Consider the following 22,849-nt stretch of genomic DNA (forward strand, 5'->3'; position numbering starts at 1 on the left):
GGTTAGCATTAATACTACAGGAAATTATTTTAAAATAGAAAGGAAGTTAAGTTCATTATGTTAGTCAGATATGTACTATTAAATTCAAAATCCTTCAATATTTTTGAGCTGAGTCTAGCATAGTAAAACTTGTTAAAAGTTATGGGCTTAAAATTTAAATATGCCCTTTTATAGCTAAACCTTTAAGAAATGGTATTTTAAGCAGTGTCACTTTTTTCTTTGTGAAATTACCTATCTACAAATAATGTAAAATATTGTTAGTGATTTAAAGAAGTGACAGTATGTGGCTTAACTTCATTTTCTTATCAAGATATAGCTGAAAGCGAAAGCCAATTTTCTAGATAGAAATGAAGGGCATAGTGGAAGATCAAATCTTTATGTAAATAATGCTGCTCAGTAAAAAAGCCGGCACTGCGGAAGTAAATATTAAGTGATATGAAGGGAAGAGAACAGAGATAGGTTGATTTGATAGTTGATTGCATATTTAAATGCTTTTATGTCCATCAAATCTTTTAGTGAAATTTGACTGTTGGGTATGTATTCAGCTTATTTGGGATTGCTTAATTTTTCTTTTCGAGTTGTTTGAAGATATACTACATATCTAAAGCAAGTTAATTTTCCTCAAAGAGTTAAAAAGAAAATTTAAAAATATAGTTCAAGATGATTCAAAGAAATGAATCTTAATGTGAACACGGGTATGAACCAGGGACTCATGAATTTAGCTAGTCATTTTTTCTGTAAAATAAGAGAGTTGGTCTAGATGATTTTTCAAGTTTCTTCCCAGCTCTAAAATATTATGATTTATATAATCTCTTTGTAAGCAACCACGTACTAAAATCATTTTTGTAATCCTAAATAAGCTGCTTAAAACTGATCATGTTTCTTTCAAAGTACACCTTTTGATAAAAAAAAAGTGTTCTTTGAAGCAAAACAAAAAGTATGTTTTCTCAGTGGGGGTCAAGGGAATGTTACATAAGCTGTGGTAATAACTTCTGTGATGCTTTTTGTATTGTTGAAGTGATTATGAGGCCTGAGTAACATGGCAGTGAGGATGCACTGTCCTCATTTCTAACACATCTGCTTGTTTAACATGACTGGACGGTATGCATGTGCTTCCTAACAGAATGCAGAATAAAACTGAGTTGCATTCAGTTTTATGATCATTACTAATTTTGGATGTCTGATGTTTTGTGGTTTAAAACAGGATGCCTGTTTCCATGAAACTGGAGTGGTTAACTCACTTTATGCAAAATAGCAAGCTAATTATTAGAGATTGTACATGGAATCCATGATTCAGAGTCAATATCCATAAACCAGCAAGTTCTTCATCATAGTAGATATAGGAATAAGATATTTCTGTTTGTTATATTTTCAGTAAATGGAAAAGGTGATGTTTTTAATTTTATTTTGCTTCCTTAATGGTCCCACTTTTTAGGGAAGAGAAAGGTGGGGGAAATAATAATGATAGTTGTAGTAACAACAATAGTAATAATAAAGAGTAGCTGAGTGCACTAAACGTATCAACTTATTTAAATCTCACCATAATCCTGTGGGGTTGGTAATAACATTCTTTACTTATTTAACATACATTAACTCATTATCTCTATTTTAAGATGAGGAAACAGTCATAGAGAGACCAAGGATTTGTACACAGTTACTCAGCTAGTGAATGGCAGATGCAAACCCAGGTAGCCTGGCTCCAGAGTCTCTGCTCTTAACCATTATACTCTAATGCTACTTGTCACAATTTTTGACACTTTGAAGAAGAGAAACATTACTATAATTTCCCCTTAGAATGGGATATCGGAAGCTCTTTTTTTTTGAGGAAGATTAGCCGTGAGCTAACATCTGCTTAGCCTCTTTTTTTTTTTTTTTTTTTTGCTGAGGAAGACTGGCCCTGAGCGAACATCCATACCCATCTTCCTCTACTTTATATGTGGGACGCCTACCACAGCATGGCTTGCCAAGCGGTGCCATGTCCGCACCTGGGATCTGAACCAGTGAACCCCAGGCTGCCAAGGCAGAACGTGTGCACTTAACTGCTGTGCCACCGGGCCGCCCCTGGAAGCTCTTTTTATTTTCTTTCTCTTTTTCTCATAGTTCGACAGTTGCCACCAAACATACCTTCTCCCTCCAACAACCACATGACTTCGATGCAGGAATTTTTCACCTATTTACTGTGCAAAACAGAAATGACAAAGGACTACGTTTTACTTTTGAGGAATGCTTTTCACCCCCTAGACTTCTGAGGCTGAAGGGCTGCCTCAAGGTTTCAAAATAGTACAATCTTTAACTGGAGCTTGCTGCTTAAAATAACATTTTGTCAAAAGACAATAATGATATATATATTATGCTAAGTGCCACTTTGATGTCGCAGTTCTTCATATCTGTGATTCTTGATCTATTTCTTAGGGCTTCTTATTTTTTTCTCTTTGCAGCGTGACCGAATTACAAGTTTTAGAAAATCTACTGTCAAAAAAGAAAAACTTCTTATTCAACATCCCATCGATTCTCAAGTTGCAATGAGTGAGTTTCCAGCAGCTCAGCCATTATACGATGAACGATCTTTGAATTTGTCAGAAAAGGAAGTACTGGATCTTTTTGAAAAAATGATGGTAAGTTAGACTCCTAATTTTGTTGTATTCTGTTTTTTTTTTTTTTGAGGAAGATTAGCCCTGAGCTAACATCTGCTGCCAAGCCTCCTTTTTTTTTTTTTTTTTTTTTCTGAGGAAGACTGGTGCTGAGCTAGCATCTATGCCCATCTTCCTCTACTTTATATGTGGGACACCTGCCACAGCATGGCTTGCCAAGTGGTGCCATGTCTGCATCCGGGATCTGAACTGGTGAACCCCGGGCCGCCGAAGTGGAACATGTGCACTTAACTGCTGCACCACCAGGCCAGCCCCTGTTGTAATTTTAAAATGCAAGTGCCCAGAATAGCACTGGATTTTAAGTAAGTGTGTTTGTATGCACTGTGTTTATATCATGTAAAGAAGAGACCAGAAACTTGTTGATAGAACAGAACTATTCTCAAAAGTATCTGTGTTTTGAGCTAAAACATCCTTACCTGTCTGTCTTTTCCACTATGAGCTCCTAAAAGCAGGGGCTATCTTATTTCTTTTTGTTCTCTAATATTAGTGGTCTCTGGCCCATTGAGTCAATTTTTCAATCAACTAATTTGTGTTCCTGTTTCTATAAAGCAAAACAGACCTAAGTCCGCTTTGCTGAAAACAGCACAAGGTGTCCTGTTGGGCATTTGAAATAGAGTTGGGAGGGTAGAGGGTCAGAAAACAGCAGAGGGGACAGAGAAATTCATTCCTCCAAGTTTGTTCTATGAGCAACAGTCATACAACCTACGTTTTCTAGCATGTTTCTTATATTTTACAGCTTGTGGTCTCGATGATGTCTTAGATAATAAATACAGTATTTTCAGTATCCAGTAGTTTATGGTAGGAGAGGGGAGAGATGAGACATTGGGCCATATTCCTTTGGCTTGCTTGACCAGAGAAGAACTAGAGATGCTGATTCATGATTCATTCATTTATAATTCTATCCCACTTATCAGTGTACAGTTTTTTTGTGGATATCTATTTATCTAGAGTTAGGGTCCACAGGTGTTTCAAAGGTCCCCTCACCCACACCAAAATAAAAGGTTAAGAATCACTGAAAATCTAGACCCTTCTGCTCTGCCCATGATGGAACCCACCCCACTTATAATCTGCCCATATCACCCCCCCATTCCCCACCCCCACTATTTTCCTCCTGTGCCTGGAAGAGTTAGTAGGCCTTCAATAAATATGCATTGAAAGTTGCTGAATGAATAAAAATTCCCTTTATCTTTAAACTTTTCCTTGACTATTCTGTCTAGGCACAGCTGGCATCTGCCTTTTCCCGCTTCAAGCCCTTCCTCCTAATTCTGTGGGACACCCTTTTTTCTCCTGTTTCTTCCATGCCATCTTCTTTGAACCATCTTTCAGCACTCCTTTCTCTTGTGAAGTCTCTTACTGGCCGACCTTCCTTCACGATGATGGCATCTGGCTCTCCTTTTAGCTTTTCCCCTGCTATGCATTTTGGTGATTTCAGCTATGATGTGGATCACCCCTCCAATGCATTTTTGCTCTGAGTTCCTTGATTTCCTAAACTGTGATCTCTGCATTTATATATTTAGCTAGTTATAGGCTTGACTACACCTTGGACGGTGTCATTCTTTAGAATAATTCCATCTGTAAGATCTTTAGCTCTGAAATTCTCCTGGGAAGCTAAACAAACTATATTACCTCTCCCAGGCCCTTAATTTTACAGAGCGCGGCTTGTGTAGTGGTCAAGAACTTGGACTTTGGGGCATTCAGACTTGGGTTTGAGTTCTGGCCATGCTGTTAATCACGTTACCTTGTGAAGGTTATATAACCTCTCTAAACTTTGTCTTCCTTCACTGTAACAAAGATAAAAGAGCATCTACTCATGGTTATTTTTAGGATTAAAGGAGATGATGCTCCTAGAACAGTGCCTAGCATATAAGCTTTCTGTATAAACAATTTTATAAAGGTTTCTTGCGTCCCTTTCCTTTATCAAATAAAGCTCTGTTCTTTCTTACCAATTTTTTCCATCCTCCTCAGTTCACCTCTTGGTTGTCTTATCTTAATCACCCAGAACAATGATGATAACAACATAGAAACAGAAACATGCTGTGACACTGTTAACACTTTTAATCTTTTAAAACCTTCTTTCTTCTCTTCACTCAAATTCAACTTACTGGTTTAATCTGCTGCCCAACTGCTTACTAATTTTTGCAATCTTGAACTGGTTCTTTTTTTTATAGACACGTCTCACTTTTTTTTTTTAAAGAATAGCACCTGAGCTAACATCTGTTGCCAATTTCCTTCTTTTTCTTCTTCTCCTCCCTGAAGCCCCCCAGTACATAGTTGTATATTCTAGTTGTAGGTCTTTCTGGTTGTGCTATGTGGGATGCCGCCTCAGCGTGGCCTGATGAGTGGTGCTAGGTCCACACCCAGGATCCGAACCAGCGAAACCCCGGGGGCACCAAAGTGGAGAGTGCGAACTTAACCACTTGGTCACGGGGCGGCTCCGTGAACTGGGTTCTTTGAGTTCATCAGGGGCATTGCCATTCAGGGGCATTCCCTTAAGCTCAACACTTACACGCCGTCTTTCACTTCATTCGTTTCCTCAGTCACTTCTAGTTGCCTGGCAAATGGTTCTGCTTTTGCAATGACTCTTAAATGTTTCCCAGTTGTCCTCCAGCTGCTCTTGAGGACTGCTAAAATAGCCTCCTAACCGGTCTTCCTTCTGTTCCAGGTTTTGCCTATTCTAATCCAGTACTGTACTGTTAATGATTCTGAGACAGTTCCTCTTCCAAAGCCCCAAGTGGGCCCTTCCGTTTTTAGACAACCATTTTATATGTCCCTACTCCATTGCCTCAACTGTGCTCCGAGATGACTATTTCACACCTTTGCTTTGCTGCTCAGGCCTCGGAACTCTTCCCCAACTTTATTCTCTGCTGCTGACCTTGCCGCTTAATTCACTGGGTAAATGGAAGCAGTCAGAAGAGAGCTTCTGCAGACTCCCTCTCCCTATCACCCTAACTTGTAGTATCGGCACTCACAGAGCTTGTCTTGCTCCCTGTCACCGTAGGTGAGCTTTTCATGTTACCATCCTTCCATGTGTGTACGAGATTCCATTCCTTTTCACCTACTCAAGGAGATTGCTCTCATAATTTTCTCCTCTCATCTTCCATTCCCAGCAGCCTACAAACATGCTGTCTCGTTTTATAAAACCTTTTCTTGACCTTATCTTCCTTGCCAGCTACTGCTCTATTTTTACTCTCCTTTGAAGCAAAACACCTCCCAATAATTTGTTTATATTCACTGCTTCCAATTTCTGTCCTTTCATTTTCTCTCCTGAACTCCCTCCAGCCAGGCTTCCATCCCACCATTCCATCAAAACTGTTCTCATCAGTGTCACCAAAGATCTTCATGCTGCTGAATCCCAGGATCAATTCTCAGTTCTCTTTTTTTTCTTTTAAAGATTGGCACCTGAGCTAACGTCTATTGCCAATCTTCTTCTTCTTTTTTTTCTCCTTCTTCTTCTTCTCCCCAAAGCCCCCCAGTACATAGTTGTACATTCTAGCTGTAAGTCCTTCTGGTTGTGCTACGTGGGACGCAGCCTCAGCATGGCCTGATGAGCGGTGCCGTGTCCGCACCTGGGATCCGAACTGGCTCAACCCGGGGCTGCCAAAGTAGAGCGCGCAAACTTAACCACTCAACCGCTCGGCCCGGGGCGGCCCCTCAGTTCTCATCTTAATTGACCTATCAGCATTTGATGCTGTTGATCATTCTCTCCAACTTGAAATGCTTCCCTCCCGCCAACATTCATCCCCCTCTACATCTTTGGCTGCTTCTTTTCAGTCTTATTTGCTGATTCCTTTTTACATCCTCCACCTCTAAACGTTGGAGAGACCCAGGGATCAGTCCTCGAACATCTTCCCTTCTCTATCTGCGCTATGTTCTTTGGCGATTGCAACCAGGAATATGGCTTTAAATTCCATTTGCACACAATTCTCAGATTTACCTCCAGCTTGGTCCTCCAGTCTGAATTCCACACTCATATATCAAACTTCATAATCAGCATCTCTCCATGGATGTTCAACAGACTTCTCGAAAGTAACATATCCAAAATGGAACTGCTGATGTCCCTCCAGACCTGCTCCTCCCAGTGTCTTCCTTGTCCATTGAGTTACTCAGGCCAGAAACCTTAGATTTTTCTTTGGCCGCTCTCTCTTTCTCAGATTCCAGATTTAATTCATTAGGAAATCCCATTAGTTCTCCCTTCAGTGTAGACTTGCAACATCTAATCATTTCTTATCACCTTCACTGGTCTCACGCTGGTTGAAGCCTAACCTGGAGTGCCACAAGAGTGGTAGGACTAGTAGGACTACCACAGCTCTTAATTGGTCTCCTTGCTTCCACCCATGACCCTCTACGGTATATTCTCAACACAGAGACATGATCCATTTAAACCCTGAATAATGTCACGTCACTTGGCTTCTCAAATCTCTACCACGACTCCTCATTTCATTCAGTGTAAAAAAAGCCAGTATACTAATATAATAACCTCAAGGCCCTATATGATCTGACCCCTACCTTACCTCTCTGATATCTTCTTCTACTGCTCTCCCACCTTGCTCACTCTGCTTCGGTCACACACGTGCCTTTATGTGATTGTAGCCGTGAGCAAAAATAACTCCTGGAAGTTTTCAATTTTTTCAGTTTGGGTACAGCATTTACAAGTTTTTCAAACTTTGTACATTTCTATTTTATGGTTTGTATATTAATTTTAATGTCTCACGAGAAAATTACTACGTTCCTCTTTAAATGTTAGGTTTTTAAAAAGATTTGCTTATTGGATTCATAAATGTGATTTAAAGAAAGGTACAACCTGGTGCCACATTTTCCCTAATGGGAATTTTTCCTTCCATGAGAATTTTGGAATTAGAAATCAAAAAAATGTGATTTGATTAAAAGTAACAACCAAAAGATCAATAAAAAACTTTTTAAGGATTGTGTCTCTTCTTTGAGAGAAATCCATTTGTACTTTGAGCATTATATATTTTCTATATTAGTTTTAGTTTGACTGTAACCAATTTACAGTGAAGAAGTTATTTTATGAATGATCAGAGCTTTCATTTACTGTGCGCTTATGGGCCAGGCATGTAACTAAACAGTTGTCATGTAGTGTTTGAGTTGATCCTTTTGACAGCGCTGCAAAGTAGGCAACAGGGTTATACTCCATTTTCAGGCAGTTGAGGCTTAGAGAGGCTAAATAAATTAGTTCTGTAACTTGCCTAAGTGAGTAAGTGACTGAGCTGGAACTTAAATTTAGGTACATAAAAGTCTAAAAAATTGGTCTTTTAGTAACGTCTATCTTGAATAATGTTTCATTCAAGCTAAATATAAAATTAATACATTTTCCTTGCACACATACTTGGTAGAGAGGACAACTCAGAGGTACATTGGCTTGTAGGTGAAGCCCTCCTGGGATGGATTATTTCCTGCTGATGAAAGTTTTCTGTAATCACTTTTTACAGAGCATCAGTTGAAAAGAAAGAGGCCGACAATATAATAATGGAAAACTGTTAAAATGCCATTATCAAAGTTGATTGGGAGAAGACACTTAAATTGTTCTATTTCTGACACACAGAAGTAGATTTCCAGATACAAAATTTCGCTTTTTTATTTCACTCTTTGTGAGTGTCCTTCCTTGTACAAATAAATGTAATAGAGGTCCTTGTCCTACTTGATGACTATTATGACAATCTTGTTTCTCTTGATTCTCACCTTTGATCGTGCTATTCCTGTTGATCGGCTTTTGTAGACTTTAGAGGACTACAAATGTTTAGACCATTTGGCCTAAACACTATATATGTGTTTTGGGATAACATACCCTGGGGTGTAAAACGTTTTAAATAATTGTGTAAAATAGAACATTATACACAGTAATAGTGTATGAGATGCTTGACAAGAAATAAATTACCTTAAAATTGCTAATACCATTTATTATTTGGAATTTCTGGGTAATATATTTTGGTGAAACTTTTGGCGAAAAGCTTAAATAATGAAAGGCGATATTCAAATATAACCCTTTCTTACTCTGATAATTGAAATTCTCGTTGTGCCTGAGGATCATATCTATCACCAGCAGTTCTCATTTTATAGCTTTCTAGATGTAGATTACAGGGGATATTGGGTTAAATCTGAAAATACTGCAGGACATGTTTTTTTAAAGTATTAACTCTTTGATTTGATTGCTATAACTCTTATTTAATTGCTAATAGCTCATTTTAAAAATCACTTGAGGGGGCCTGCCCAGTGGCGCAGTGGTTATGTTTGTGTGCTCCACTTCAGCAACCCGGGGTTTGCAGGTTCAGATCCTGGGCACGGACCTACACGCCAATCATCAAGCCGTGCTGTGGCGGTGTCCCATGTACAGATTGGCACAGATATTAGCCCAGCAACAATCTTCCTCAAGCAAAAAGAGGAAGATGGCCAACAGATGTTAGCTCAGGGTCAATCTTCCTCACCAAAAAAAAAAAAAGAAAATAAAAAAGGAAAAAAATAAAAATCACTTGACTCTTTTATAGCTAAGTAAAATCCTGGAACAAGTCCAGTTAGCTGAAAGATCTGAGTGGTTAAGTTTTCCTTTACCTACTGTGTTAGTAGATTACTGACATTCCATTAGCTCTGACATCTATTGGGTAGTAGGACCAAAACAACAATACTCTTTCCATGTTTTTGTTTTTGGTAATTTTAAAGATTGGCACCTGAACTAACAACTGTTGCCAGTCTTTTTTTTTTTCTGCTTTTACTCCCCAAATCCCCCCAGTACGTAGTTGTACATTCTAGTTGTAGGTCCTTCTGGTTGTGGCATGTGGGACACTGCCTCAACATGGTCTGACGAGTGGTGCCATGTCCGCGCCCAGGATCCGAACCAGTGAAACCCTGGGCCACTGAAGTGGAGCGTGCAAACTTAACCACTTGGCCACAGGGCCGGCCCCTGTTTTTGGTAATTTTAAAAGATGACTGAATTATAGAGTATTACACATCATCTTTAACCCCAAATTCACATTTGAATGAGGTTCATATTTATAACCTTTCTCATGCTAATCAGCGGCATTTCGTATGCTTCTAATTAGGATTGGTGAAATATCTCCTCCTTTCCACTTTAAACATAAGGAAATTATTAATGCTGTAATTGAATATCTATTCAACATTTTAAGTTTCATAGCCTTTGAACTTACTGAGAATAGCTGGGTTTTGTACATTGAGGCTACTATGTAAGGACTATTGGATGGTTAATAGTGACAACTTGTTTGTACCCAAGCTGATTTAATGCGATTAGAGCTAGGAGAGAAGTGTGTCTGGACATTTGCATTTCCTTTTGAATTTTATTGCTCTTTTGTGTGTAGTTGTTTTCTTTTAGGGAATGGGGGAAGTGGGGATTTCCATTTTAAGCTTAAAAAAAAGTGAACATAGTGACTTTTTGGAAATTCAAGTTGTAATTTGATTTCTACTAGCTAGCACAAGGACCTATTGATGGAGGTCCAGCTGACATTGGTGACGTTGGATTTTTATGGCTATGTCAGTAAGGACTGTGCTCTAATACAGGTAATTAAATAGTTTTGTCGTATGCAAAAGATGAGGCTAGTGATGATTTATGGTTAATTTATTTCAACGTCATTTATTAAAGGCAGTGTTTAATATGTGATTCTACATGCAAATGTGATGTTTTACACTTTGTTTCTATTCTGCAATTTATATTAATATACTTTGCATTTTTGTCATGGTTTAATGGTAGTATAGTTATATGCAATAAATACTAAATTATCTGTCCCATATGCCATCTGCTAGAACTCTCATAAATGATCCCAAAGCTTTTAATTTTTGTTCTCTCACTTTTGCTGTCTATCAGCCTAGAGAGAATAGTTGACTTTGAACCCTAGGGGTTGTACTTTAACCCAAGTGTGCTTGTTGTCCCCTGACTGCTGCCATGGGTTTCTTTCCCATCCGACACCAGTCTTTTAGAAAGGAGTTGCTTAGCTTGGCTGAGAACCTTTCAGTACTGTCAGCATAAGTAATTTTAATTAATGGTTAAATTACCATAAAATAAATTATAGGTAAACTAGGTCCTATAATCGACAATAACCCATGGAAGTACTTTTCAGCAATGACTAGATCCTTAGAAATTGTCTAGATAACGTAATTTCCATTGGTTACATTTACATTTCCAGTATCCTTACTCCATATCATTACACTGAGAGAACACTAGCATCATTTCTAGTCAATGTAATTTATTTTCTTACACAGACTCCTAAGAAAAACTTATAAAGGGGGAGCAAAACTTCCCCATTAAACAGGTCTAAAAGGTGACTAATGGGTCACTTTCTAATTTCCGTACCAAATATAATTCTCACCAAAGGTTCACAACTGAGGTGGTTGTAGCATAGGAGGCTCAGGAAGAGGAATTAAAGGAACTAGGTTTGCAAATTTTCTCTGATTGTAGCTGGGAAACTTCGCAATTCACTGTCTCTTTTCTTGGTTTGTACATAAAAATGTTTTCTAAGATATTTTTTCTGTTTGAAAGCTTCCACTAGTGTTTATTGCCATGAATGCATTTCCACAACCATTTATCCATATATGCAAAGGTGCATTGATAGGTACGGAGATGAATGCATTACCTCCCTTGACCCCATAGAACTCAGGGTTTAGTCAGGGGGACAAACAAGTAACCGGGTGATTTCCATGGTGGTAGGACAGCTATGAATGGGCCACTGTGGGTACTCAACCCAGTGCAGAGGCTCAGGCAGCAAACAGAAGACCTGAATAGACAACAAAACCCAGGGTCACTTCTGAATTTTCAGTCTTTGCTTTTTGGTATTAAAGTATTCTCAAGGTTTGAATGATTTAATTCATCAGGGTCCAGTGCCTTCTATCTGCCAGGTACTGTTCTAAGCTCTGAGGAGAGAGAGCAGAGAACAGCTCAAGGAAAATCCCTGCCGTCAAGGAGCTTATGTTGTGATAGGGGCGATAGAGCAGACCACAAGGTGTAATTGTGAGAAAGAAAAAGCAAAGGCAAATTTCTGCTTCATGGAGAAGTTTCTTTGATGGCTCTCTGCTGAACGCCAGCTAGTTTGTTAGGTGCAGGGAATGTAGCCATGACAAAGACACTATCCCTGCCTCTAGGATTTCAGTTTGTACGGCTCGCAGGGTAAGAATAGTTTTTATAGTTTTAAATCATTGAAAAAAAAATCGGAAGAAGGTTTCAGGGCACATGAACATTATATGAAGTTCAGTGTGCATAAATAAAGTTTTTGTTGAATGCAGCCATTCAACAAACGGATGGCAGCCGTGGCCATTTGTTTATGTATTGTAGATGGCTCCCTTTGTGCTACAAATGCAGAATAGTTGGATAGTTGTGACAAAGATCCTGTGACCCACTGAACCTAAAACATATACTCTCTGGCCCTTTACAGAAAAAGTTTGCCTACCTCTGAACCAGTGTCGTAGTCCCCAAACTTTTTGATTCCCTACCCTGTTGGAAAAGAAATGTATGGATTTGAGCAAGTAACACCAATGTGTTTTATTTAAAAATTATATACATATATGTATGTACTAATACTATGCATGTTATAAAATGCAGACATAGAAAGTAAAGAATGAGAAAAACATGGAATGAACAAGATTTTCAAATGATTTAAAATGAGTTTATTTTATTTATTAATGGTACAAAAGCCTTTGCTGTCATGATTAATAACTTTTTAGTGAGAGCGGTGTCAATGTGACATTACTTTTTATGTCTTGCTTAAAAAAAGACAGTAATTAGAAGGTTTAGTTCCAAGTTCATTTTATTTTGATATTTGGTTTAATGTCTGTTATAGTTGAAACATAAATCTGACAAAGATACGTAGGTCCAAGTGGAATAAGAACATCATTAGCAACACTCACTAAATCATAGTATTAACTTTCCTCAGTTCAATCCATGAATCAAGCCAAGGTTCCCTGCTGAACCATGGCTAGGAAATTTCCGTCTTCCTTGATGACAGTCAGTCGTTCTTGCAACTAATCTTAGAGTGTTGCCTTTTTATATTTTTAAATAAATGGATTCAAAATGGGCTTTAAAAAATGGGCCTCAACGGATACCCTCGGGGACATGGGCTCTTGCGTTTTTCCTTCCACATTCTTAATGTGTAGACCCTCATTCCCCTCTTTGTCTGCTCATGTCCGCTCCAGACGTTGCATCCAATGCCAGGAAGGAGGAGGAAGAGGTGAGTCACGCAAAGGATGAAAGGGACTGACCTGGAAGTTGGGTCTGCCAATGTGTGTGCGTCTTTTCCAATGAAGTTCATTTGAATAGTTACTTTCTTACTAATTGTTCGACCTTCAAGGGATTACTTGTCTTTTTGTGAATGAAAAATGCCTAAGTCATGCTAAATTTCAGCAGTTTTTAAATACTTGAGATATTTAAAATCTTATGATAACCAGAGATATGTCTCTAAGGCACGATGTTTCACGCTCACTTCCTACCTCGTTTCAAAGTATTGTAAATATTCTACTGTATTTGAAACAGCTTGCTTTTATTTAAAAAAAGAGCTACAGTCTTGACTCTGTGTGATGCTCTGTGTCCTTTAGTTTCAACTTTCTTGCAGTGGCTTGAATTTTACATATGGAATAACCTTACTCAGAAATCCTTCTCACTTATGGTTTTTTCATAAAACATCTTTTTATTAAGTAAATCATTTATTTTGGTAATATGTTGTCTCTTTTAGGTTGTTCCATTAGTAACACAAAGAAAAGTAGTTTCTCTATTTCATTATTGAAGCAATCTAGCAAATAATATACCCTGAATTATTTTTAAAAACCAGCTATATTTTCATTCAGCTGTATGATAAACGTCCCACACTGAGTAATTTTTCTAATACTTGTGTTAGAAAATTTTCCGCACTGATTTCTATGTGTCTTCTGACAGTATTTGCTGACAGAGGACTGTGTTTTAGTTTGCTGCCGTGTTGTTTTGCATGTACTGTTTTAGCTGCTTCTACCAAGCGTTTCCCCAGTGTCCCAGAACCTTTTGTGTTTCACTATCAAAGAAGGAAAAAATTCAAAAGAGGCTTCCAAACATGTGTCATTAGGTTTACAAAATTTCACTATGGTGCTGTATTGAGTATCACATGATTTTAGTTATTGCTGAGAAAACTGGAAAAGCTCACTTCACGCTCTGGATGCTTGGATTTTAAATGGCCTGTTAATCTGAGGTGGCTTTATGCCATCATTAGCTAATATTTTAAGGTACAATGTGCACATAAAGTGAGAGTCATCACTGATAATTGATGCATATCCCTGTTTCAAATAGTTACCTTAATAATTTTTAATCTTGTGGGATCAGCTTCTTATTAGCTTTAGATTTTTGTTATTTTTACCATACAGTATAGTGATTGATACAAGGCTCAGACTTATGAGTAGGGAGGTATAAGAGTGTAACATTTTCTTCTTCCCTTGAGCTTGCATTATTGATATTATGCTATTATTCTCAATCTGTGGTCTTTGCAGGGATCTGAGTATTTTTTTTTTTGGTGAGGAACATTGGCCCTGAGCTAACATCTGTTGCCAATCTTCTTCTTTTTGTTTGAGGAAGATTGTCCCTGAGCTAACATCTGTGCCAATCTTCCTCTACTTTGTATGTGGGATGCTGCCCCAGCATGGCTTGATGGGCAGTGTGTAGGTCCATGCCCAGGATCTGAACTGGTGAACCCTGGGCCACCAAAGCAGAGTGCGCCAACTCAACCACTACACCACTGGGCTGGCCCCAGCAGGAATCGTTTAGAGCCACTTTTCCATTTTTCTGGGTCTTTTTGAGGGTTGATTTAGTTAAAACTAGATAAAAGAACCTGTCAATCCCCTTAACCAGGTCCATGTAAACTGCAGTAGGTTGCAGTACACTGACAGTGAACACACGTGCATTGTGAATACCCTACTCTTCTCCCAAGATACTTCCTGTACTGATTGGATCTGCAGATCCAGTGAGGGTCCCAGTGTTATTCTCCTATTAAATATTAAAGCGTCTTTCCTTGTATCTTTGGAATAAAAATAAATATTTCGCAGACCGCAGTGGACCCTTTATGTAATCTCTGGACTCTGGAAACCACTGGTTGAATGTTGAGCTCAGGAGTTAGGATTCTGGGAAAGTGAAAATAACATTTGTGTTTTCTAATATAGAAATATATTTTCTGAAATTTCCCTCCTGATGGGAAAGAGATATATGTAGATATTCAAAGTTGGATCCCTCCAACAGGACCTGAAAGCAGAAATAGCTGAAGAGTTTTTGAGCCATACTCAGTGACATTCACTTAATACCACATTGCTGTTGTTTTTTTTTTTTTTTTTTCTGCTTTGGGCTCTACACTACTTGTAGAAATATGTATTTGGACAATTTTTTCCTTTAACCTTGTTTCCCGTCTGAGCTTCTATATGTTAAGTGGCTATAGTCTATATAGGTAAAGTTAGCTGGATCTTTTGAAAACATGAGGTAGTTAATTAATGCCAGGTAGAATTGGCCAATTATTTAATGATGTAGGAGAATCCCTGACACTTTTCTTGGAATTTTCAAAAGAAATATTCTCTCTTTTCTAGTCCACAGAAGCTAGAGGAATTAGGAAACATCTTTAGAAAAGAATACATTAAACAAATGTTGTAAAAATCCATTACTTTATTACCTTAAAAGAATCAAAGATAACTATACTCACTGTTGATGCTAGGGTATATTTTTAGGTACTAGGGCATCACTAGTTCATTCTCTTCAGGGGTGCAGGTCTCCTCAAGAGAGATGGTGAAGAACGCTTGAGTAAGTATTCTTGAGAAGCAGAAGGAAGAGGGCAAGCATTTGATGTTGAAGTCAAGTTCAGATTTAAAAACAGCAAATGGAAAATCCAGTCTTAAGCTGGGATCAAGACATGTTGTGGAAACAGAAACAGTTCATTTATAGAAAATATATAGAAATTTATCGGAAATTTATTGAAAGAAGGAACCAGTATTACTTCCGTCTTATAGGGAAGGGAGAGATGTAAAAACGTAAAAGATTCACATTTACCTCTCATAAAGCAAAACAGAAAAACAGTGGAAAAGTTAGGAAAATAGAAAATGATGTTAGAAGGCAAGGAGAAAGTTTTAAAAATTATGTTGTCACCTATTTAAAGATTTGTGGGGGGAGAATGAGAGGAAGAGGAAGGAGGGAGAATAAGAATGAATGAATAAATGAATGAGAATATAAATGAATGAATGGGCAGCTGGTTCAACTTTTAACTTCCTCATTTGACGCCATTCTCATATGGCTCCTCAGTAATAACTCTAGGAATACAATTTTTATTTGCTGAAGAAGTGAACCAATTTGTCTTTAATGGGAAAATTGTATCATGGCGCATGTAGAAGGAGAAAAAACGGTTTACTGTTTACAGAAATGGCTTTAAAAATATAAGTGGTTAATTCTTTAGACTTTAAACAGCAGTGTTTAAAACTACAAAATACTACATTTTTCTCCTGCGTTACAGAAGTACTAACTAAATGTTGAACATACTCAGAGCTTGCTTTTGTGTTTTGAGTACCATAAGAAATCAGTGGGTTTAGAAGTAGTTTTATATTCAATTACATTGTTTAGAATTAATGTTGAATTATGAGTATTGCTCTATTTAGTTTTATGATTATATTATAAAGCTGGAGTTAATGATTTGGAAGTATTAGCTGCCTAATTACTAGTATGTTTCTTATTTCTAAAAGAATAAAATGAGTCATTATGGTCTCTTCTGTTCCTGTGAATGGTACCTATTCCCAGTCAACCTCTGCAGCAAGTTCATAGGTATAAAAAATGTTGGTGGCTGTAAAGCAAATTAAAATTTTTAGAGAAAAGCTCCTAAATATCACGTTGGTTCAACAAATATTTATTAAATGCTTAGTGCATCCCAGGCACTGTGCTCTTTGCTGGCAGTCCAAAGATAAAAAAAGACCCAGTTTCTGTCCTCAGCTTATAGTTTAGCGGAGATGGATTTATCAGATGGTTTCAATTTAAGTACTCCAATATAGGAATTAATATGAAAGAACAGAGTGAAGATAGTCATTTCTAAGGGAGATGTTTTAGGGGAATTCTGAAGAATCAGCAGAAGTAAGAGTTAGCCAGATGTGGATTTGGGTGGGGTGGGGTGAGATGGGATGGGGGTTAATAGAGGGAGAGGGTGGGGAAATGACAGCATTCTGGGCAGAGGGAACAGCATGATGGGCAAAGTAACGGAAATGTGTAACAGCATAGCATATGTAGGAAAACTACAAGCAACCTTGCATTATTAACCCGTAAGGGGTAAGATGAAAAGTGGGAAAAAAAATGAGACTGGGGAGGTGATCACACTAATAGCTAGCATTCTTTGAGAGCTAGTTAATATACACCAGGCTTGAGGTACGTGATCACACTTAATCTTGACAACATTCCACTGCTGTCTGTGATCTCATATTCCGCTTATTATTCTGCCCACCCGCATACAAAATGTCTCGACTCTGATGGCATGGTCCTAGCAGTGTATGCCGTTACGAATTGAGTGGAGGTGTATTGTGATGTGGAAATGTCGCTGAAAGGAGAGCAGACTCTCCATCTACAGACTGCCAGAGGTGGCACTCCCACACTCTTAGGCCTGGCTGTGAAGTGTACAGATACAGATACTCGGTCTTGTCAGCATTTCAGAGCTGATTCTACTTGGGAGATGCAGATTCATGCTAACCACATTTGCAGGAGACTGTAATTTAACCAGAACGTTTTGAGGCAGTAGAGACATAGCCTAGCATATGTGAGCAGTATTTAGGAGTTTAATGGAGACAAACACAATATGACTCAGCAGAATGATGTGCTTGCCAATAAGGTCATAAAATCAGAGGCTGAATTAATAGAAGTATAGTATTTCAAGATGAAGGAGGTGGAAGTCCTTTCCTTCCTTGCATTTATCAAACCACAGAGTATTTGAGAGAGAGAGAGATGGATGCTAAGTCATGTCACATGAAGGTAAGTTAAAGCTGGTATAGGTTATCCTTTAGCCTGAAGGAGAGAATGCTGCCTTCAAATAACATTTACATGGTTCTTGAGTTTATTCCCTCTGTCCAGTCTGACTACCATCTCTCTTAGTTCAGGCTCTTATCACTAGTCACTTGAGTTACTTCAATAGTTCAAATTATTGAAAATAAGAGAACCATATTTTCTCTGGTTTAAATAGAAATAAATATATTATTAAGACATATTAGGTAGCTCTTGAATCAGAAGGGTTGCAGAAATAGGCTCCAGTTAAAATGAGAGGAATAACTTCTAGAACCACACAACTGAAAGGTAGTCCCATTAAGGAGCTGTTGCTGTCCTAGAACCACTTGGTCAAACTGTTGTGATGAAAAAGATGCAGCCGCTGCCGTTAATTCCATAACCACGTCACCTCTGTTGCCACCCCGGCCAGCAATTTGGATGGCTTCCTCCTGGCCTGCTTCTGTACGTGGTTCACTTCCGAATCTTCAGCTATAAATGCATTTCACTGGTGGAGACTAAGCCGCATGCCTGTACTCCAGTTGTAAGGGAGACTGGCAAATGTCCTTGTTATGGATTCTTTCTTGGTTAGGTGGAACCGACACTGTGAGGATGTATTAAAATGTAGAGGGCGTGTTGGGCAACCCAAGCTGACAGAAGACCCCTGTGGTCTCCTAGGTGGTCTCCTTGGCCTCACTCAGATTCTTCTTATCCTTCAAGACCCAAATCCTGGTGAAGACTTCTCTGACCTTTTCCCCTGTCCTCTGCGTTCCCAAAGCATCGTTTGCCTACCTCTAGTGTAATTATTGGTTTGCATATCTGTTTTCTCTACCAGACCATGAATTATTTATTTTTATTTATTTAACAAAGATAGCATTGTCCTAAGTGCTTCATAAAGAAGAATTCATTTAATTTGTGGGTACTTTCAAATTTTCACTCCCCTAGCCAGCCTAGCACAGTCCCTGGGGCGTGATATGTGTCCAGTAAATGAGTTGATTCCAAATTCGAAAGTAGAGAAGAAACAATAAGCACACGGTCCTGCCACCTTAACCTGCTGTGGATATTTTGTTGTACATATTTCACACCCAGTCATCCAAAGAAAAACTTGGCAAAAATGAAGCTGCCCTAAGATGGGGGGGGGGGGGGGGCGCTGCCTGCAGAGGTGGTGAGTTCCCTGTTAGTTGAAATTGACTCAGAACATAGATGAGCATCTGTGGACTACAGGAAAAGTGCCCTTCAGCCTCATCTCTGTGACTCTACTTTGATTCAACAATGCTGGATCTAGCCTATGAGAGAGAAAAAGAGGAAAAAGATGTTTTTTGCCTTCAAGTAAATCATTAACAAGTACAATATATACAAATGAGAAATAAGGAGATAAGATAAGAACAGTAGGGGTAGAGACCGTGATAGTGGTGATTTGGAAGGGGGGTCATGCATATATACACAGAATTTATAAGATATCGACTGTGAATGCATCGTCATAGGAGTCACTGCAGTGGGTACAAGGGTAGATCATGAGATTGCTGCTGTCAGTGAAGTTACTATTCAATAGATGGATACAGTTTGATTACTTTTTAGGAGTCCTTTGTTTTTTTCCCCACATTCTCATATGTACATCTTTAAAATAATTTTAATGTCTTTTCCTTGTTTGTCCATTAGTTTACTTGATTAAAAAAAAAAGAGGGGTCTGCCCGGTGGCACAACGGTGGAGTTCACCTGTTCCACTTTGGTGGCCTGGGGTTCGCCGGTTCGGATTCCAGGTACAGACATGGCACCAATTACCAAGCCATGCTGTGGCAGGTGTCCCACATATAAAGTAGCGGAAGATGGGCATGGATGTTAGCTCAGGGCAGGTCTTCCTAAGCAAAAGGAAAAGGATTGGCAGCAGATGTTAACTCAGGGCTAGTCTTCCTCAAAAAAAGTAAAAAAAATTAACAATGGCCAGAATTATTGAGAGTAAAGGGATAAAAATATTTTTTTTCTTTTTTAAAAAATTGAGATAATCACATATTATAAAATTCACTGTCTGAAAGTGTACAGTTCACTGTTTCTTATTATATTCAAAGAGTTGTACAACTATCACAATGGTCAATTTTAGAACATTTTTATCACCCTCCTCCACAAAACACCATACCAATCAGTAGTCACACTCCAGTTCTCTTCTCTCCCTGCCTCCTGCTCCTGGCAACCACTAATCCACATTTTGTCTTTATAGATTTGCCTATTGTGGACATTCAATATAAATGGAGTCACATAATATGTGGTCTTTTGTTACTGTCTTCTTTGACTTAGCATACTGTGATTTCAAGGTTCATCCATGGCATAGCATGGATCAGTACTTCATGCCTCTTTATGACTGAATAATAGTCCGTTGTATGGATATACCACATTTGTTTATCCATTTGTGACTTGATGGACATTTGGATTGTTTCCACTCTGATGGTGCTGCTAGGAACATTCATGTACAAGTTTTTGTGTGGACATATGTTTTCATTTCTCTTGGGTATGAGCTGGGTCATATGGTAACTATGTATAACTTTTTGAGGAACTGCTAGACTCTTTTCCACAGTGACTGCATCATTTCATATTCTCACCAGCAGTGTGTGAGGGTTCCGATTTTTCCATATCCTCATCAGCGTTTGTTATTATCATCCTTTTTATCCTAGCCATCCTAGTGAGAGTGAAGTGGTATCTCATTGTGGTTTTGATTTGCATCTCCCTAATGAATAATGATGTTGAACATCCTGTGTTTATTGGCCGTTTGGGTATCTTCTTTAGAGAAATGTCTATTCAAATCCTTTGCCCATTTGAATTGGATTATTTATCTTTTTGTTGTTGATTTGTCAGAGTTCTCTATATATTCTGGATAGAAGTGCCTTATCAGACATATGATTTGTAAACATTTTCACCCCCTCTGTGTGTTGTCTTTTCATTTGATGTTACTTTCTGAAGTGGAGTCATTTCCAACTTGGTTTTGTGACCCCCCTCAAGAGTGTCTTAATATGTTGCAAGGACTAACATGAGTTTCAAGATTAAGAAAAATAGTGAAAGTGTTATATGCATGTGTATCACAAAATGAAGGAAGATTCCCAATCAGATTAAAGCTTATTGAACATCAAAACAGTGTGTTCTTTAATTGGATATTTTTCCCTCCAATGAGTGATTTTTGTTATTCCAATATAGCTAACTATGTTTCTGATTGGTTTTTTTGCTTTTCCAAATCCAGCAACTTCTCAGGAATTTTTCTTCAGTGACATAGATATATATTTCCTGTTAATTTACAAATCATATTTGCTTTTTGAGATAATAGTGATCCTAAGGGACCATATGCCAAATAGTAAGGTGTTTGTTTATTTGTGCTATCAGGGTGAATAAATAGCTTTGCTAAGGCTGTATGATGTATTAACTATGCCAGAAACTGCCAATTTATTCTGTGGAATAATTTATAAATATTTTTTCTTTCTGCTCATAAGTTGACTAGATAGAGATAGGAACCATGACTATATGGTAAAATTTATGCAAGATTATGGTATCTGGAGTGGAAAATAATAGCGAAAGATCCATAAAAATGATCATTGTTGTTAGTCACAGCATGAATTACTATTTTAAGCCAGAATATTAATATTTATTAGTCACTTTTGAACCTATTAAGTAGGAATTTGCTAATGCTCACGAAATGTTCTGTCTAATAGGAGGACATGAACCTTAATGAAGAACGAAAAGCTCCTTTACGGAACAAAGATTTTACCACCAAGCGGGAGATGGTCGTCCAGTATATTTCTGCTACTGCCAAATCTGTAAGTAGTGAGACTTGCCTGGCCCCGCCATACTGAGCGTAGCTTTGTCTGCTTGCAAAGAAACAAACCGAGATCTTCAAGTTCTTGCCTCAATGTACGCATATAGGCTATTCAGAAGGAAACATTATGCATGTATTTTTACACATTTAATATATATTTCAAAACTGTTCATAATTAGTATTCCGTTATTGGAAACCAGAGAGACTAAGGATAAAAGGCTGAGTTAATCCAGTGAGTTTTGGGGCAGAGGTTTTGTGCACTTACTAAAAGTTGACAGCAATTTGCAGGCATTCCACTGAACAGACAGTTTGTTATATGAAAATTTCGAATCTTGAGGGAGAAGACACAAACATAGCCTAGTCACAAGCTTTCGCTAAGCTTATATGAAAGCTCCATGGCTGGTATCTGCTTTGGTGAAATTTTTAGCAATCTTTTTAATACGCAGTTTTGTTAGTGTTTTTCATTATTTTACGCGATGTGAGCTCTGTAAACTGCCTCACAATTGCTATTGTACAGCTTAATTTAATATGAAGGAGGGCGCTGCCTAGAAGCTTTAATCAAATCTCTTTATGTGAGTCTCAGAAGACTCGAAAGTAGGGTTCATTGAAAAGACTTGTTACTGGCAGGGAAAACCTCGTGTTTTAATGGAATATGTTGCTTTCTTCACTTCCTAAGGTGCTTCCAGGTTTGACTTCTCTCTGTAAAAAAAAAAGCGTATTTTTGAAATGGTCAAATGCATCTTTTACATTTTCCTAAAGAAAAAGTTTTTCACATCTAGAGTTTATATATGTGTGTATATGTTATATATGTGTGTGTGTATATATACACACAGACTGATTTTATGTGTGTGGTATATTTTATGTGTGTGTGTATATATGTATAAAACATATGCAAACATTTACATTTAAAACATGCATATTTTAAATCTAAAAAGTTGACCAGTGAAGAAAATAGTTCTTTATTGGAAAAATATCTTGTAAAATTATTTGGCTATGCTGTTAGCGCTATGTCACTAGGACACTAATTGTAGTGGCGAGTACTGATGAGTCTTGCCCTGAATTCTATGATTGCGTTGATTCTATACTGTACTTTAAGCAAGCTAAATCTGAATGCTGAACTATTTAAACATAACGCATTGCAGCTCTGCCAGAGCAGAGCAACAGCATGGTTTTTAATTTGCTTCTGGTATCCAAGGGCAGAAATATGTTTGAAGTGATAAGTGAAATTTGCCGTGAGCGTCGTTTTCAATAGAATGAAGTGATGCATAGGGTTTTACTTTGAAATTCTGATGAATCTCTTCCCATTTTTGCACTCCAGTTATTGTTCACAGTAAAATGCTTTAGGAAATGCAGGGTGTACATTCCGTGTTATTTTTCAAATACCTAAAGGCAAATACACTGCTAAATCTATATAACCAAATCTGACTGCAAAGTACAGATAAT

General features: G+C 38.0%; 1 protein-coding gene across 4 annotated transcripts in view; it reads left to right on the forward strand.

Moving 5' to 3' along the window:
- The window catches only part of DIAPH2 (diaphanous related formin 2), an 815,896-nt gene that overhangs the window by 54,520 nt on the left and 738,527 nt on the right, over positions 1-22,849 (forward strand). For all 4 annotated transcript variants that reach the window (XM_070502007.1, XM_070502006.1, XM_070502008.1 and 1 more), the window contains 2 exons: positions 2,439-2,615; positions 21,303-21,407. In XM_070502007.1, the coding sequence (XP_070358108.1) occupies positions 2,439-2,615; positions 21,303-21,407 (282 nt within the window). The remainder of the gene's footprint in view (positions 1-2,438; positions 2,616-21,302; positions 21,408-22,849) is intronic.

This window comes from Equus asinus, chromosome X, assembly GCF_041296235.1.
Source record: "Equus asinus isolate D_3611 breed Donkey chromosome X, EquAss-T2T_v2, whole genome shotgun sequence".
NCBI lineage: Eukaryota > Metazoa > Chordata > Mammalia > Perissodactyla > Equidae > Equus > Equus asinus.